Source organism: Myotis myotis, unplaced genomic scaffold (assembly GCF_014108235.1).
Source record: "Myotis myotis isolate mMyoMyo1 unplaced genomic scaffold, mMyoMyo1.p scaffold_m19_p_7, whole genome shotgun sequence".
Classification (NCBI taxonomy): domain Eukaryota; kingdom Metazoa; phylum Chordata; class Mammalia; order Chiroptera; family Vespertilionidae; genus Myotis; species Myotis myotis.
In genome coordinates, this window is record NW_023416379.1 from 91,398,668 (window position 1) to 91,415,809 (window position 17,142).

The following is a 17,142-nucleotide window of genomic DNA, read 5'->3' on the forward strand; positions in this document are numbered from 1 at the left end:
CCAAACCAGCCAGGGCGTATCGCCTTATTCTTAAAACTAGAATTAACTACAGATACACTCACACGCAGCCAAACGCACACAGTTATTCAACTCATTTGCAGAGACTGACACCTGCGAACAACCTAAACGCCCCTCAGTAGAGGCCTGGCCGAGCGACTCCCGGCTCACCACGCCCCCAACACTACGCAGCTGAGCAAAAGCAAGACTCGCACCTCCCGTGCGCCCCGCACATCGGTCTCCAGAACCAGGACTAGTCCAACAAGCAAAGTGCAGAACAGTGTGTGGGGAAGGCAGTTCCACTGTGTATGCGAAACAAAAGGGAGCAATAATGCTTACAGTGCTCGCTCGTATGCAAGGACCACCGGCAGGCCCCCCACGAGGCCGAGGCTGCCCCAGGAAGGGGCCGAGGGGAGGCCTGGGGAGGGGACTTCGCATTGCATGTACTCTTCACATTGTTTGATTTTGGCATGTGTATTATCTATATTCTTAAAGTAATGAAATTATTATTTTAAAAAGATTTTAAACCCGCAAATGCCGGGGACAATAAGAGCCCCACCTCACAGGGCTGTGAGGACCTGGGGGATGGAGCAGGGCTGGCCCACGGTGACTGCCGTCAGCGGGCACTGTCACTGACACTGAGGCCGTCCCTGGATGGGGACATGACGGTGTGGCCCCTTGCTACTCAGTGTGGCCTGTGGGCCTGCAGTGTCAGCATCGCCCAGGAGCTGGCTAGAAACGACCCCCCCACCCCCCACCACTGAGTCAGAACCGCATTTTAACAAGGCCCCTGGGGACTCATGCACACATGCGAGTTCTGGAAGTGCTGGTGTAGACAGTGGGGAAAGCCAAGTGACACTTGCTGGGGGGGGCCCCAAAGGAGGGCTGGGAGTCCCGATGGGCAGCTCTAACCCCAAATTTCCCACATCCTCGTTGGCTTGGGCCCTGCCAGGCCTGGGTTCCTGGACTGAGAACCCGGTGGGCCCCTCCTGCTCACCCCTACACTTGGGCCCACCCTCGGGGTGAAGCCTGACAGTGGCCGGGGCGCCTCTCACCTTCATGCCGGCCACGTCGATGCGGGTCCTCACCTGGAAGTGGGCGCCCACCTGGATGACCCTGGGCACGCAGTAGAGCAGCATGTTGTTGAACTGCAGGAGACACAGCACGGGCGTGTGCAGTGGGGGCGGGAGACCGCCAGGGTCCCTGCCCCTCTGGCCACACTCTGGGCCAGCTCTCAGGATGTCACGCGTGGGGAGGGAGGGGTTGTCTGGCCCCGAATCCAACTAGGGCAGTGATGGCGAACCTTTTGAGCTTGGCGTGTCAGCATTTCGAAAAACCCTAACTTAACTCTGGTGCCGTGTCACATATAGAAATTTTTTGATCTTTGCAACCATAGTAAAACAAACATTTATATTTTTGATATTTATTTTATATATTTAAATGCCATTTAACAAAGAAAAATCAACCAAAAAAATGAGTTTGCGTGTCACCTCTGACACACGTGTCATAGGTTCACCATCACTGAACTAGGATGTCACTGCAGGGCTGCCCTGCCAGGGGGCATCCAGGGGCCACGGCAGAGCTCGGAAACCTGGGAGGCCTTTCCCAGGGCTTAGGGGGAGCCCAAGCTCCCCAAGCTCTCCCAAGCTCATGTGCGAGAGGCAGGGGCTCCCTGCACCCTGCCCACTAGGCAGGACCAGCTCCCGGTCTCCGGTGCCAGCCAGGCAGTTCCTCCTAGGAGCTAACCTAAACGCCCTGCTGTGCCGCCTAGAGCACAGATCACACCACGGGCTTCGGAGCCAAAGGGGCTGGGTTCAGATGCCGACGCTGTGGCTCCCCGGGGCGTGTCTGGGACACCCCGCAGCTGGGAACCCCTAGGCCCGGAGGCGGCACTTGTCCGGAGGCCGCTGGTGCCACAGCAGCAGACGGGTCAGCAGGCTCTTCCCTGCTCCTCCCGCGGGTAGTGCCGAGAGCCTGGGCAGGCCCCGCGGTGTGACACCCCGCCTCCCCTACCAGGAAAAGGTAGCGCTCCGTGGGGTCCCTGCGGCGGAAGGAGATCTTGAGCACGGGGCCCTCGCGGAGCAGGGCGTTGGAGGGGTCCACGATGTCGTCCTCCAGGCCCAGGCGCTGGTACACTTCCCACAGGTCCTGCAGCCGCTCCTGGGGACGGTGTGCCCTCAGTCACGCGCAGGGCCCACCTCCTTCTGGGACAGGGGGTGAGGGGGCGAGGGGTGAGGGACCAGGGATGGGCGGGTGCAGAGACCTGGGTGGGCTGGGGAGGCTGAGAGCTGCAGGAAGGAGCAGGCAGGGCCCCAGGGGACCCCCGCCCCCTCCCCTGAGGACAGGGCTGCTCACCATCTCCTTGATGGCTGCGTTGGAGTGTTGTGCGGCTGAGAAGATCAAGTCGAGGGCTTCTGGGGGGCAGGACAGAACTAGAGTTATCCCCTGAAAATCCGGCTGGAGGCTGAGGCAGGGCCCTGAGCTGGTGATGGGGGCCACTTCCCTCCAGGCTGGAGAGCTGGGAGCCACCGCAGGACGGGGCTCAGGCCGCCGGCGTCTGTCTCCCACTGCTCCCCAGACCCAGGGGGCACTGGAAAGGCCTGGCTTCAAAGCCCCACTCTGCCCCTTTCTGGCTGCGTGCCATCGAGCAAGTCACTTAACCTCTCAGGACCTCAATGTCCTTGCCTGCAAAATATGGCTAGTGGGTCCTGGCCAGTGTGGCAAGGTGGTTAGAGCATCGGCACTCACACCGAAGGGCCGCGGGTTTGATTCTCGGTCAAGGGCATGTACCTGGGTCGCAGGTTCAATCCCGCACCCCGGGTCGGGGCATGTGCGAGAGGCAACCCATCCATGTGTCTCTCTCACATTGATGTTTCTCTCTCTCTCCCCCTCCCTACCTCCCTTCCACTCTCTCTAAAAATCAATGGGAAAATATCCTCGGGTGAGAGTTAACAACAACAAAAAGTCGCTAATGGTATATAGATAATGTCTACCAAGTACCCACGGTCCAGGTTGATGGCTGATGCTATTACAACATTTTAGCAGGTGCTCAGTGACTATATGGGAGCAGCGCGGCCTCCCCATCCCTGGGTGCCCCGGGCGTGTCCTCACTCTGGGCATCAGCCCGGTCCGGGGCCTGGGCTGGCAGCTTCTGGACGTACTCCTTGAGCAGCAGCTCGTAGCGTGGGACTCTCTGCACAGGTTCCAGCATGTGGTGCTGCAGGCTCAGGCTGCCCGAGGCCTCCCTGCTCTTGGGGAGGGATAAGGGGAGGAAGAGTGTGGGGTGAGAGCGGGAGGGGCGAGGGAATCGAGGGAAGGCTGAGCCTGGGAGGTGCCCCAGATCGCTGGGGAAACGCAGCCACTGCGCCCAAGGGTGGCATGCAGGCTCTGCCCCGCCCCCACCCAAGCTCACCTGAATTCGAGTGAGAATCTCCTGGAAGCGGGGAGACTTGTCAGTCCAGGTGGCCAGCAGCTCCGCGGCTCGCTCAAAGTTCTTGACATACTCACTGTACATCTTCAGGAAGGGGGCCAGTTTCTGGATCACATCCCCGATGCGGGGGGTGGCTGACCTGCGGGAGGGGCGCCCAGTATGGCCCTCGGCCTGAGGACCTCCTGTCCCTCCGGGCAGGTAGGTGAGGCCCGGGCCCTGACCCGCCAAAGCAGCCTTCCCACTGCACTTCTGGGTGCAGTCATGGGACGTGTCATCCCACACTTATGTGACGGGGGGCATGTTCTCTCCCACAGACTGGGCTCCCCCAAAGGCCAGCACCGGCCGAGCCCCAGGACAGGTGTTCAGTACCCACTGGGTACTTGTTCCTGTGACAGTAACGAGGGCCACGTGCCAGGCACTGCCCTCCTCCTCTCATTCAGTCTCACAGCCCTGCTTGGAGGAGGACATAGAGACCCAGGGGAAGAACTCGTCCAGGGTCGCCCGTGGAAGGGCCTGAAGGCCATGCAACCCAGGAACTTTAAGAGCAGAGCAGCCCTAGACGGTTTGGCTCACTGGATAGAGCGTCGGCCTGGGGTCTGAAGGGTCCCAGGTTCGATTCCCCTCAAGGGCATGTACCTTGGTTGTGGGCACATCCCCAAGAGGGGGTGTGCAGGAGGCAGCTGGTCGATGCTTCCCTCTCATTGATGTTTCTAACTCTCTATCCCTTTCCCTTCCTCTCTGTAAAAAATCAATAAAATATATATATATATATTTTTTTTTATTTTTATTTTTATTTATTTATTTATTTTTTAAAGCAGAGCAGTCGGGAGCTGGCCCATCTGCGTGTGATTCCCAGCTGCGTCTCTTAGTCTAGCTGCCTCTTTTCTAGCTGAGTTTCATGGGCAAGTCAACTAGCCTCTCTATAGCTCAGTTTTCCCATCTGGAAAAGTGAAAATGATGGCAGGTGACCTTGGAGGGTTGACTTTAAAAATACGTATAAAGTCAAAAGAATATAACAATGAACTACATATTCATCACTGGATTGAACAATCACTAACATCCTTCTTTGCTGAAGAATCTTAAAGGACATCCCAGACATTGTGGCATTTCTTTGGCAAAATACATAAAGCAAGCAATTTTACCACCAAATACTTGAGTGGTCACTTCTGAAAACAAAGAGGGTTTCTTGCATAACTACGATGCCCCCATCACACAGGGGCTGATCTGAAGATTAAATGAGTGAACAGGTAGAAAGCCCCGGCCGGGCATGGAGGAAGGTTAGTCCCGCCTCCTAAGTCACCCAGCCTAGTGAGGACCTGGTCCATCCCTTCCCAGGACACACACCCAGGGCTCATTCATCCAAGCCCCTCACTGTGCAGACAGTCAGCGCAGAGCAGGAGACCGTCATGGCCACACAGCCAGGGCCCTGGGGGCAGCACCCCGACCAGGCCCCGGGGCTATGGTCGGGGGACGGGGGGCTCCTGGTGGACCTCACCAGTCATCCAGCCGCCGCTGGAGCTCTGGGAGGAAGAACTGCGCGTGGAACTGGTAGATGGAGGAGATGTTGGAGAAGATGAGCCGGACCACGTCCTCGGGGAAGGCCTTGCTGCTACGGGCCTCCTCCAGCAGCTCCTGGAAGAAGACCTGCAGCCGCCACAGGGTCAGGGGGCCCGCGCAGAGAGGGAGCCCCCGGCAGCCCGGGGGGACACGCACGGCCCCAGGTCCAGCTCCCGCTTACTGAGTGCTCTCACCTCCCTAACCCCCCGCATGCTCCCAACAACCCCAGGCAACACAGGCAGGGAAGACTGTATTCCGGCCACTTTACAGATGGGCAAACCCTGGCCTGGGGACTCGTGGACGTGGCCAAAGGCAGGCGGCTGATGAATGTCAGGAATGGGCCAGTCTGGGCTGTCGGGGTCTTAGACTTTGCCAGCCTAAAGGTGCCTCTACTGGGGTGCAGTGATTGGACCCCCTCGCCTTGGGCTCTTTAAGAAAGTGTGAAGGGATGATAGGTGAGGATGTTTGCCTTGGGGTGAGGGTGCTGTGGGGGCCTGGGAGGACTGGCTGGTGTGTACTCGGCACAGGTGAGGCTCCAGGCACCAAGGTGGGAGTGGGGAGTGGCGCTTATGGGCTGTCCTGGTTTCTGCCTGCTCCAGCCAGCAGGGTTAGAGGACTCGGGCCTCCTAGAATCAGGTTGAGGTGTCCTAACTCTCAGCTCTGGTGAGGTGGGTCAGGAGGGAGAGCAAAAGTGAGGTGAGGAGACCAGGTGCTCGGGCTCAGGTGTGGGTGTCCTAGCCACTGGCCTGGTCCAGCAGGTGCAGACGGGCCACGTAGGCCTGCTCGGTCTCCAGCAGCTCCTGAACGATCCTCTTCTCGGGCTCCTGCAGGGGGTGTGGAGGGAGAAGGAGAGGGACAGCTTTGGTCTCCTCTGATGGGCACCTGGGGCATTGTCTTTAAAGATGCCCCGGTGAAACACACCTCCTGGCATTCATGCCCTTCCAGTACTCATACCCTCAGTGCATCTGGAGGTCTGGTGGCCCTGGCGGAGAAACCCATGGGGAGGAGAAGCCCTGATATTCTACGGACAGAGCCAGGGGCCACCATGCCACATCCCAGCTGAGCCCAGCCTCTGGCTAGGCACCAGGCTAGAGGGTTGAGCTTTGGGGGCATTCTAGCTCCAGCTACCATCTGCCTGCAGCCACATGAGAGACCCTGCCATGGACGAAGTCGTGTCCCTCTCAAATTTATATGTTGAAGCCCTAACCCAGTGATGGCGAACCTATGACACGCGTGTCAGAGGTGACACGCGAACTCATTTTTTTGGCATTTAAATATATAAATGGCATTTAAATATATAAAATAAATATAAAAAATATAAATCTTTGTTTTACTATGGTTGCAAATATCAAAAAATTTCTATATGTGACACGGCACCAGAGTTCAGTTAGGGTTTTTCAAAATGTTGACATGCCGAGCTCAAAAGGTTCACCACCACTGGCCTAACCTCTAAGGTGACTGTTTAGAGCTAGGGCCTTTCGGGAGGTAGTTGAGGTGAACTGAAGGCACCAGGGCAGGGCCCTCATCCACTGGTGCTGGATAGGAAGAGGAAGCCGCACAGGAAAGCAGTGCGCAGAGAAGAGGCCATGCGAGGACACGGCAAGAAGACAGCCACCTGCAAGCCCAGGAGAGAGGCCTCACCAGAAACCAGCCCGGCGGCACCTTGACCTTGGACTTCCAGCTCCAGAATTGTGGGAAAATACGTTTCTGTCCTTTCAGTCACCCAGGCTGTGGTACTGTGTTATGGCAGCCTGGGGTGACTAGGACAAACCCCAAGCGAGACCAATAGAAGAACCACCCAGTAGTGCTCCAGGCAACCCACAGAATTGTAAGGAAGAATAAACTCTTCGGCAACGGCGTGTTGGGTGGTTTGTTATGTGGCGATTAATAACCAGACGTACTATTGTGATCATCATCTCCGTTTGCAAGGGGGGAAACTAAGGTGCAGGGAGGTTGAGAGGACTTGCCCCAGGTCGCACAGTTAGCAAGCAGAAGAGGAGGGAGTGAGCCTGGGCAGTCTGGCCCCAGGGCCAAGCATCTTGCAGCCTCGCCTTTGAACTGCACAGACGAGGACCCTGAAACCCAGAGAAAGGAGGTGACCTTCCCGGATCAGTCTAAGGACAGGAATTAGCACTGACCTCTGCTTCTAGATGGGATTGTTGCCTCCTTCAGTGGGTAAACTGAGGCCCCACTGGGAAGGGTACCTGGTTTACAAGATGGAGACTGTTCCTTGGACAAGCCCCTTAAGCCAGTGGTTCTCAACCTATGGGTCGCGACCCCTTTGGCAGTCGAACGACCCTTTCACAGGGGTCGCCTAAGACCATCCTGCATATCAGATATTTACATGACGATTCATAACAGTAGCAACATTACAGTTATGAAGTAGCAACGAAAATAATCATATGGTTGGGGGTCACCACAACATGAGGAACCGTATTAAAGGGTCGCGGCATTAGGAAGGTTGAGAACCACTTAGGCTTAAGCTGTCTGAGCTTGGCTGTCTTGGTCTGACAGACGCCTGCACAGAGGGGTACGTGAAATCCCAGCAGCGGGGTACACGCTGGACACTTAATCAAAAGCCTTTAACTGGGAGGGGCTCGCTTCCAGCTGGGGAAGTGCTTGGCAAAGGACCTCTGGCGCTGGCTGGGAGAGACTGTGTGGGGCGGGGGTCAGTGGAGGGGATCCCAGCTCCCCACTTCTACCCCAGCCCCCAGGCACCTGTGTCCCTGGCTCGGGGCAGCTGCTGAGCTGGCAAGATTTCCTCCAGGCCCCACTGGACAGCTTGTTCTTCAGGGAGCTCAGGTACCTCCTGCTGACCGTCCTGGGCCCGGACTCCAGGGCCTCCCCGGCGCTGGGCTTCTCCCCCGGGCCCTCGGGTGGGGGAGACCTGCACCCGGCATGGTGGGCCCCGGGCGCTGCTCCTGGTGCCCTGCGGAGAAAGCACACCTGAGGGTACCTGTCTGTAGAGCGGGGGTGGGGGTGGGTGGGGGGGGAACAGCACCTGCGGGCAGTAGGTGGGCAGTAGGGGTGGGTGATGCAAATCACAGGGGTGCGGTGGCCCCTGGGGGCCTGGCCCTCAGGAGGAGTCGCTAAGTAAACATCCACTTCCCTCCCAGCTCTCTCCGAGGGAACTCCAGTCTTCAGAATGAGTCAGCGTGAACTGCGTACTTCCCTGTTTAACATGCAGCCAGGAGGCCTCTCCCCGCTGTGCAGGGAGATGCTGGGAGCTGACACAGCGATCCTGCAACCACGCGCGCAGACCTAAGTTAGAAGTCAGTGCTGGGGGTGTCCAGATGGGGATGTGAGAGGACCCTTCAGACCAAATCTGCACACAGACCTAGACAACAATCCCACACGTGAAACAACTTCCTCCAAAAAGCCCTGAGCAGCAGCCGCTGACACCTGGCCGCCTTCGCACTAGGGCCAGGGGTCGGCAAACTCATTGGTCAGCAGAGCCAAATATCAACAGCACAGCGACTGAAATTTCTTTTGAGAGCCACATTTTTTAAACTTAAACTATAGAGGTAGGTACATTGTTATTAACTTAATCAGGGTACTCCTCAGGCTTAGGAAGAGCCACACTCACGGGGCCAAAGAGCCGCATGTGGCTGGCGAGCCGCAGTTTGCCGACCACGGCATTAGGCGAACGAGGGAAGGCCCACACTTAACAGGGAGGAGGGACGGGACACGGTCTCGCCACAGAACCCACTCCCGGCACCGCCCACAGTCTGGAGGAGTCAAACCAGAGCTGCTCCCCAAGGAGCGAAGATCTGAACCCCACATCCTGCCCTCCCAACATTTAAGACCTGTACCTGGGAACAGCCCCCGCCCCCCCCCCCCCATGCAGCCAGGAACCCCGCCTGCACACAGAGGTTTGAGTGCCCCAACCCTCCGCTGCCAATCACCCTCCCTGTGCACCTCCCCTGTGCCTCCAGCGGGGGACGTGGAGAAGGCCGGTCTGAGCAGCTTCCCTGGGCTCCCAGCGATGGGGTTCGGAGGGCAGCTTGGTCACCCTGCCTACCGGGTCTGCAGGCCATTAAACTCTTTAGGTAACAGAGGCCACCTCCCTGTATAGCCAATGACGTGGGTGGGACCTACTGCCTTTGCTGTGGGAAGGCTTGGATGACAGCACAGACAGGCATCCTAGGAGGAAGACAGGCTGGGAAGTGGACACCAGCCAGGTATGAAATCTCCAACGTTCTCGGAGAAAGCGTTCCATTACCCCCTTTCCAGCTGAGGCAGAGGGGATCATCTCTCAGCGAGGGGGTGGCAGAGGTGGGATTCCGATCAGGCGGGCTGGCTCCTGAGCCTTCCTCCCAACTGCCCCTCCCCACCTGAGTCGAGGAGAAATAGGTCCAGAGAGGACCGGCCCCAGTCACACAGCTGGTTCGTAGCAGAGAGGGGATCGGGACCGGCCCCAGTCACACAGCTGGTTCGTAGCAGAGAGGGGATCGGGACCGGCCCAAGTCACACAGCTGGTTCGTAGCAGAGCGGGGATCGGGACCGGCCTCCGACGGCCCCTCACGGGCTCCTCCACCGCTCGGTGCCCAGTGCCCGGTTCCCCAGGCCGCGGGGCTGCAGCTCATGGAAGCAGCCGGGCCTCGGGCTTTCTGTTCCACATGTGGCTCCAGCTTCTGCATTTCTCTCTGCGTGCCCCAGGCCAGCTGGTTTCCTCTTCACCCCTCAGTTTCAGATCAGCTAACGCCTGGAGACCTCACCAGAAAGCCCGGGCCCAGGTGGCGGGCATGGGGGCACCTGCCTCACACAGTAAGGGTGATGTTCACCCCCCACAGGGCCTCCTCTGACCGAATTCTGGTCTGAGGGCTGCCTCCTCCTGCTAGGGGTGTTGCTGGGCAGAACACACGTGCTGAAGGTCTCCACTGGGCGTGCCTGGGGCACTGGGTGGGGTGATGCCCTCTCCCCACACCCAAGGGGCTGGTGGGCCCAGCAGGTGGCTGCAGAGCTGTCCTCGGTGCTGAAATGCTTGGCAAAGGACCCTGGCAGAGGCAGGGCCAGTCACCGGCTCTGGGAGTGGAGCTGTCCTCTGGGGCCCCGTCTGGGCCACTCTGCCAGGCAGGCCAGGAGGCTCTGTGTGCTCAGCGCCCTCCCGGGATATCTATTGTCTCGGAGCCTAGCATCGAAGACAAAAGTCTCTAGGCAGGAGTCATTCTTTAGCCCCCACGTCTGCTGGCTCCTGGGGGTGCTGGGCTGTGCCACCCACAGCCCCTCAGGGCAGAGGCACCATTCCCGCAGCTGCCAGCAATGGCCCCGGCCCCAGAAGAGAGCTGCCTCACCCAAGGTCAAGTCCACACCAGTGATTAGTCCCCCTTGCCTCAGCGGGAACAGCCTGAGAGGCACCCAGTTCCGCACTCCCTGGGATGGGACGGGCCTCTGCCCCACACATGTCCCCAGAGATCCCCGAAGGAAACCTCCACCTCAGAGTCTATCTCCCGAGGACTCAGCATGACAGTCCCTAGCACAGACCCTGACAAGCCTGCAGCGTGGATTAATGTCACGCACACACACACAGGCACACATACACAGGCACACACACACATGCACACACCTACACGTGCACCACCCCTGCCAGGGCCGCCGATGACCTCCACACACGTGACTTGGCCCTTTCCCCTTCAGACAGAAGCCCCTGCACTGCCCTTTTCCCATGAACTTAAAGCCTCCTCACCTCTCTGTGCCTTTATTTTCTCATCTGTAGATAGAAATAGAACCTCCCCTGTTAGGCTGTTAGATGAGTAATGAGGTAAAAAAAACATTTAGCGCCCTGCAGGTGAGCCGACCCTACACCCCAGTCGTGCGATACAATCCCAGCTTTTCCTACCGCCCCGCCCCACCCGGACAAGTCAGTGCATTCACGCTCGGTGCCGACGTGTCCTGGTTTGAGTGACAGATTGTATGGTTTTCCCAGTCAGGAGGCGTAAGTGCATGGTCAGTATTAGCTCTAATTCTGCGGGAGGGGCCGTGGGTGGGGGTTGAAGGTCATCTCTCTCATCATTACACACATCGGGACTCTCCCCAACACATCGACACACTCTCCCCGCTGCCCAGCTCCTGGCTGCCCCAACAACACTCTCCTAGGCCCCGAGGAACCCATGACCAAGTGGCCCACTGCCCAGTCAGGAGGGGTGTCCCGGATAGGCCCAGAGAGAGGCCTGCTCACTGAGGGCCCCGGGGGGCCCTGGTCCTGCTCCCGAGCCTGGAGGGCCTGTACTGCCCAGGGGCCCAGGGTGGGCATGGTGACACCCCCCACCACCACCACCCCATACCTGCTGTTCTCAAATACAGTCACCAGATCGGACACAGATGCCAGCTTCTCCTTACTCGCCCCCTCCATCCTGCAGGCCTCCAGGGTCCCCTGAGGCAGAGAGAGGCCTCCAGCCCGCACCCTCACCACCCCACCTGGGGTCACAGGTGGGCTAAGGCATCAGGCATCTGCTCCTGTCTCTCCCAAGAGCTCAGCAGGCCTGCTCCCAGCTTCAGAGTGAAGAAGGAGGAAGTGGTCCCAGAGCCACAGCCCTGAAGGGGAAAGGCCGGTGCTCCCCGCAGAGGGAGGAGTTTGCTCGGCCCCACCCCTCCCTCATGGGGGCTGAACTTTTGCTCCCGTGGACCCCCAGTTCCAGAAGCCACACAACAGGGGGGAAACGGCCAGGAGTAGTTTCTGGGGCTGTGCCCTTGGCTGGACTCTTGGCCAGAGCATCTCTAGTCAACCACACTTTCTCTGTTACAGGGCTCAGTGGATTCTACTTGGTCCTCAACAACTTCTTCTCTGCATCTGACCCTGTTCACTGCTGTGAAAACAGCTTACAAAAGTTTAAAAATAGCCCGGCCGGCGTGGTTCAGTGGTTAAGCATCAACCTATTAACCAGGAGGTCACGGTTCAATTCCCAGTCAGGCCACATGCTGGGGTTGCGGGCTCAATCCCCAGTAGGGGGTGTGCAGGAGGTGGCCAATCAATGATTCTCTCTCATCATTGGTGTTTCTATCTCGCTCTCCCTCTCCCTTCCTCTCTGAAATCAATAAAAATATATTACAAATAAGTTACAAGCCTGTGAAGGGCCGGCAGGAGGAGTATGTGGTGGCCTCCCCTCCCCACTGGGGCTCCTCCCACTGGGGGCTCTCATTTTAATGCCCAGGGGAGGGTGCCTTCCTCCCTGAAACTGCCGATGATAAGAATAGCGAACACACTCTTTGTAGTGTTACAAGTATTTTCTCATTTCATTCCATAACAGCTTGTGAAGTGGGTCCTATTACTGCCCTCATTTTACCACTCCATTTCTTTGTTGTTGTTAATCCTCACCTGAGGATATTTTTCCATTGATTTGAGTGATAGATTATATGGTTATCCCAGGAGAGAGTAGAAGGGAGGGGGAGAGCGAGAGAGAACCAGCTTCCTGCATGGACCCCAACCAGGGCCAGGGATTGAGCCTGCAACTGAAGTACGTGCCCTTGACCAGAATCGAACCCAGGACCCTCCAGCCTGTGGGCTGACGCTCTATCCACTGAGCCAACCAGAAGAAAAAAATGAGGATCAGAGAGGTTAAGTAACTTGCTCCAAGTCACCCAGGAAGAACACAAAAGAAGTCATGTTTCCAAAGCCACGGTGAACGTCCTCCAGTTCTGGCGGAGAGTTGGTCGGGAGCCTGGCTGAGCTCTGACTGCCCCACCCAGTGCTTCCCAGATCCCAGTGCGCCAGGGCGGCCCTGCCCGAAGTCTCCTCGGCCGCCTGGGCTCCCACCCCTTCCAGAGCAGCACTGCCTCCGCTCCTCGTTCTAGTCTCACAGGCCTTCCGGGCCTTCCCCCTGGGTTCTGGCCGCTGGGCCTGAGCCAGGCCCTCCGTTGAGACTGGTCTTTGTCCTGCAGTGCAGGGACTTGGCACCGAGTGCCTGGCAGCGCTCCAGGCTCCGGCGCCTGTGAACCGGGGCTCACACGCCTCAGCCTCTCTCAGAGCTTCGCCTCAGCGATTTCTGCCAGCAGGTGCCTGGCTCCTCCCCCAACCCTAAACTTCACTAACCTCCTCCCTTTTGCTTTTACTTTTTATGCACCCCATGAGCCTGTAACCCAGGCCCAGCAGCCCCCGGCTCATGGCCAGTCCTGCTCCATGTGCAGCCACATTCATTGCCCACCCCCCACCCTTACAAGCAAATCCCAGGCATCAGATGATTTTGCCCCTAAACATTTCCTGGGCACCTGGAAGAAGGACATACACACTCACTCACACTCACACTCACAGGATGGTGATGTATTCTATATATGCATGCAGACGTATGTCTTATACGTGTTACATACAGTCCACCCTGAACAATGCGGGCTTGACGGCACGGTCCACTGACACACAGATATTTTCAATTGGCCCTCGCAGATCAGCCCCGCATCATGACGCAGAGGGCCGCTTAAATCGCACTCGGACTTTTGATGGCATCGTGTGTGTATATAGGAGACCACATCCCCATTATCACCCCTAGGAGGCGTTTAGCAATCCTTCCTCAATGTAATCAACTACTCGCCAGCATTCACAGAGCCAGTTCTTCATCAACGCCACCTGCTGTGGCCTGAAATGTGTCCCCCAAGTTCACATATTTAAGTCCTCACCCCCGATGTGGCTGGGTTTGGAAACAGGGCCTTTGGGAGTTAGTTCAGGTTAAATGAGGTCAAAAGAGTGGGGCTCAAATCTGATCGGACTGGTGGCCTTGTAAGAAGAGGAAGCGATCTCTCTCACCCCCCCCCCCCCCAGCCCCTGGCCCCCTGCCCAGGAAAGGCCACGTGAGGACAGGTGGCCGAGGACAAGCAGGAAGAGACCCCTCCCCCGGAATCGAGCCCGGCAGACCTTGAACTGGACGTCACACCTCCAGCACTGTGAGAAATAAGTGCTGTTGTCTTTAAGCTTCCCCATCCGCCGTATTTTGTTATGGCAGCCTGAGCAGAGTAACTCATCATCATTTTAAAAAAATCAGGATCCATGCCCTAACCCAGTGGTTCTCAACCTTCCTAATGCCACAACCCTTTAATACAGTTCCTCATGTTGTGGTGACCCCCAACCATAAAATTATTTTCGTTGCTACTTCATAGCTGTAATTTTGCTACTGTTATGAATCATAATGTAAATATCTGATATGCAGGATGTATTTTCATTATTACAAATTGAACATAAAGCATAGTGATTAATCACAAAAACAATATGTAATTATATATGTTTTCTGATGGTCTTAGGCGACCCCTGTGAAAGGGTCATTTGACCCCCAAAGGGGTCACGACCCACAGGTTGAGAACCGCTGCCCTAACCGGTTTGTCTCAGTGGATAGCACATCGGCCTGCGGACTCAAGGGTCCCAGGTTTGAATCCGGTCAAGGGCATGTACCTATTGCGGGCATATACCCAGTAGGGAGTGTGCAGGAGGCAGCTGATTGATGTTTCTAACTCTCTATCCCTCTCCCTTCCTCTCTGTAAAAAATCAATAAAATATATATATTTTTTTAAAAATCAGGACCCAAATAAGGCCCCCCTGGCACAGCGAGCTGTCCTGCCTGCTAGCTGTCCTGTCATCCACGGGCTCCGTTCCCTGCACAGTGCAGCTCAGAGGACCCTGGGTGCTGGCCTGACAGGCCCCTCAGACAGCGCGATGCCAGTGCCGGTCCCTGATTTCCTGTTCATGATGGTTAGATTGAGGGCCTTGACCAGACTCATACTCAAATGCCACTTCTTCCTGGACGCCTCCCAGGGCTTGGGGAGGCCTCCTTTCTGGGTGCTCCTCTCCCCTCGCCTGCAGTGCCCGGTTCCTCTTCCGCCTCCAGCAGACTGCACCCTGACTCCCTGCAGGCAGGACCAGAGCACACGGACTCGCGGCTGGTGCCCAGCCCAGCCCAGTGGTCCGCACACAGTAGGGCCTCAGAAGGCATGTGGAATGGACAGATGTGCCACCTGAGCCCAGAGCTGATTGCATACTTAGCATCCAGTGCTGGGCTTCCAGAGTAGAGGCTGGGCCTAAACAGCAGGACCTGCCCCTCACGCGGAGGCAGGGGAGTGGGTAGAGGTCCCTGCAGGAGGCCACCTAATTGAATATAACACGGGCACCGTCAAAGCCGCATCTGCCCAGGAAGGAGGGCCAAGATGCCCACGTCCCCAAACAACCTTCCGGGGCTCTGCCCCCCGCCCACCCCCACCTCCCTGCCCTTGGCCCCTCACAATTTGGCAGCCTTTCTGCCTGATTTGTGTCTCATCTGCAGGCATCACCCGAGGCTCAGCCCCAGCCCCTGGTCTCCCTCACACACACCCAGCGCCACCCAATTCAGAATCTAGCCCAGGTTCCTGTCCTGCCCCCGCCTGACTATCCCAACACCTTCAGGACATCGCCCGGGACAGGTCCCACCTTCACTTCCATCTCACACGCGGTCTCTCAAACCAGCCCATGGTCCCAGGAAAGCTTCCCAAGATCCCAGTCTGGCTCTGACCCACCCTCCCAGCCATTCCTTCCTCACCCCGGCCCTGGGGCTGGGTGGTGACCTTAAGTGGTGGCTCTGTGCTGTGTCAGCTGAGCTAAGCTGAACCACAGTTCCTGACTCGGCGTTCCCACAAGTTGGCTGACACATTGATCTTTAGAGAGAGAGTGGAAGGGAGGTTGGCAGGGGAGAGAGAGAAACATTGGTATGAGAGACACATCACACGCAGGGATCGAACCGGCACCTAGGTATGTGTCCTTGCCCAGGAATCGAACCCGCGACCCTTCAGTCTGGGGCGCTGATGCTCTGACCACTGAGAAAACCAACCAGGACATCATCAGCATCAATTCTTTAAGGAGCTTCCCCGCTGTAAAGTCAAATCCCACTTTCTGTCTCCCTCTGGCTGCTCTGTCCCTCCCATCGAATCTGACCTATAGGCCTTGCACAGTAACTGAACGTCACTTTCCCTGTCTGTGAAATGGGGGTGATCGCAGTGCCAGCCTCCTGTGGTGCTGACGATTCGATGAGTAATGACGTCTGTAAGGACTTAGAGTGAGGCGCTCAGTGAACGTTGGCTACAAACGTTCCTATTCCTGTCAGAGGACCTTTCCTCCCTGCGCCGTGACCAATCCGTTCTTTACACGGTCAGCAGCCTAGTCATTTCCCCAGGGGGCCTTCTTGATATCTACCACTGAATGCCTTTCCTTCCTCAGAGACCTGGTGTTCCCTTTTGCTTGTTTTTTTTTTAAATGTTTTTATTGATTTTAGAGAGACAGGAAAGAAGCCCCAGCTGGTTTGACTCAGTGGATAGAGCGCCGGCCTGTGGACCAAAGGATCCCAGGTTCAATTCCAGTCAAGGGCACATAACCTTGGTTGCAGGCTCCTCCCCAGCCCAGACCCTGGTTGGGGTTGGTACAGGAGGCAACAAATCGATGTGTTTCTCTCACATCGATGTTTCTATCTGTCTTTCCCTCTCTCTTCCATTCTCCCTAAAAATCGATGGAAAAAAGGGTGAGGATTAACAAAAAAAGAGAGAGAGACAGGGAAGGAGAGGGAGAGAGAGAAACATTGATATGAGAAACATCAATTGGCTGCTTCCTGCACGCCCCCTACTGGGGATTGAGCACTCAGTCCGAAAGCCGGCCATGTGCCCTGACCTGGAATCGCGCCAGCCACTTTTGGGTGCATGGGACAATGCTCAACTAACTAAGCCCACCGGCCGGGGCCTCTCTGCTTACTCCCATCTCTTCCACCCCGTGCACTAAGTGGTAAATTCAGTTGACAAGTATTCTTGGATACCTACTAAGCGTCAGCACTGTGGTTATGGATTAATCTCAGTCCCCTGCCCCTTAGGTCACAATGTAATGAGGTCTGTTAACCACTAAAATTCGATGTGGGAAAAGCTTTGCACAGGGAGTTGTCTGCTCCCTAAGAAGGGGCACCGAAGTCTCCTGAGAACAGAGGAAGGCTTCCAGGCAGAAGCTACACGCAGGGTGAAGGCTGTTAACTCTCCAGGTGGGCAAGGAGAGAAAAGGCATTCAAAACAGAAGGAACAGCATGTGCGAAGGGCGTGGGCTTGAGAGACCAGGGCGAGACCAGGAAGGAGAGCAGGCATTCAGCACCTCGGGAGTCCAGGGGCTGGGGAATGCGGGACAGGGACTGAGGGGCCAGGAGCCTGGCCCGGGCAGGCTTTGTCTGCTGAGTTGA

General features: G+C 57.1%; 1 protein-coding gene across 4 annotated transcripts in view; it reads right to left on the minus strand.

Moving 5' to 3' along the window:
* FGD2 (FYVE, RhoGEF and PH domain containing 2) overlaps positions 1-11,501 on the minus strand; it is a 33,230-nt gene extending 21,729 nt beyond the window's left edge. For 2 of the 4 annotated variants that reach the window (XM_036317458.1, XM_036317457.1), the window contains exons 1-9: positions 11,269-11,501; positions 7,703-7,913; positions 5,731-5,808; positions 4,923-5,071; positions 3,410-3,566; positions 3,109-3,247; positions 2,353-2,411; positions 2,011-2,157; positions 1,053-1,145 (exon numbers count right to left, since the gene is read on the minus strand). In XM_036317458.1, coding sequence (XP_036173351.1) covers positions 1,053-1,145; positions 2,011-2,157; positions 2,353-2,411; positions 3,109-3,247; positions 3,410-3,566; positions 4,923-5,071; positions 5,731-5,808; positions 7,703-7,913; positions 11,269-11,336 — 1,101 coding nt within the window. In that variant the 5' untranslated portion in view covers positions 11,337-11,501. The remainder of the gene's footprint in view (positions 1-1,052; positions 1,146-2,010; positions 2,158-2,352; positions 2,412-3,108; positions 3,248-3,409; positions 3,567-4,922; positions 5,072-5,730; positions 5,809-7,702; positions 7,914-11,268) is intronic. The other 2 variants (XM_036317456.1, XM_036317455.1) reach the window with 2 other exon arrangements.
* Positions 11,502-17,142: the final 5,641 nt, after the last annotated feature.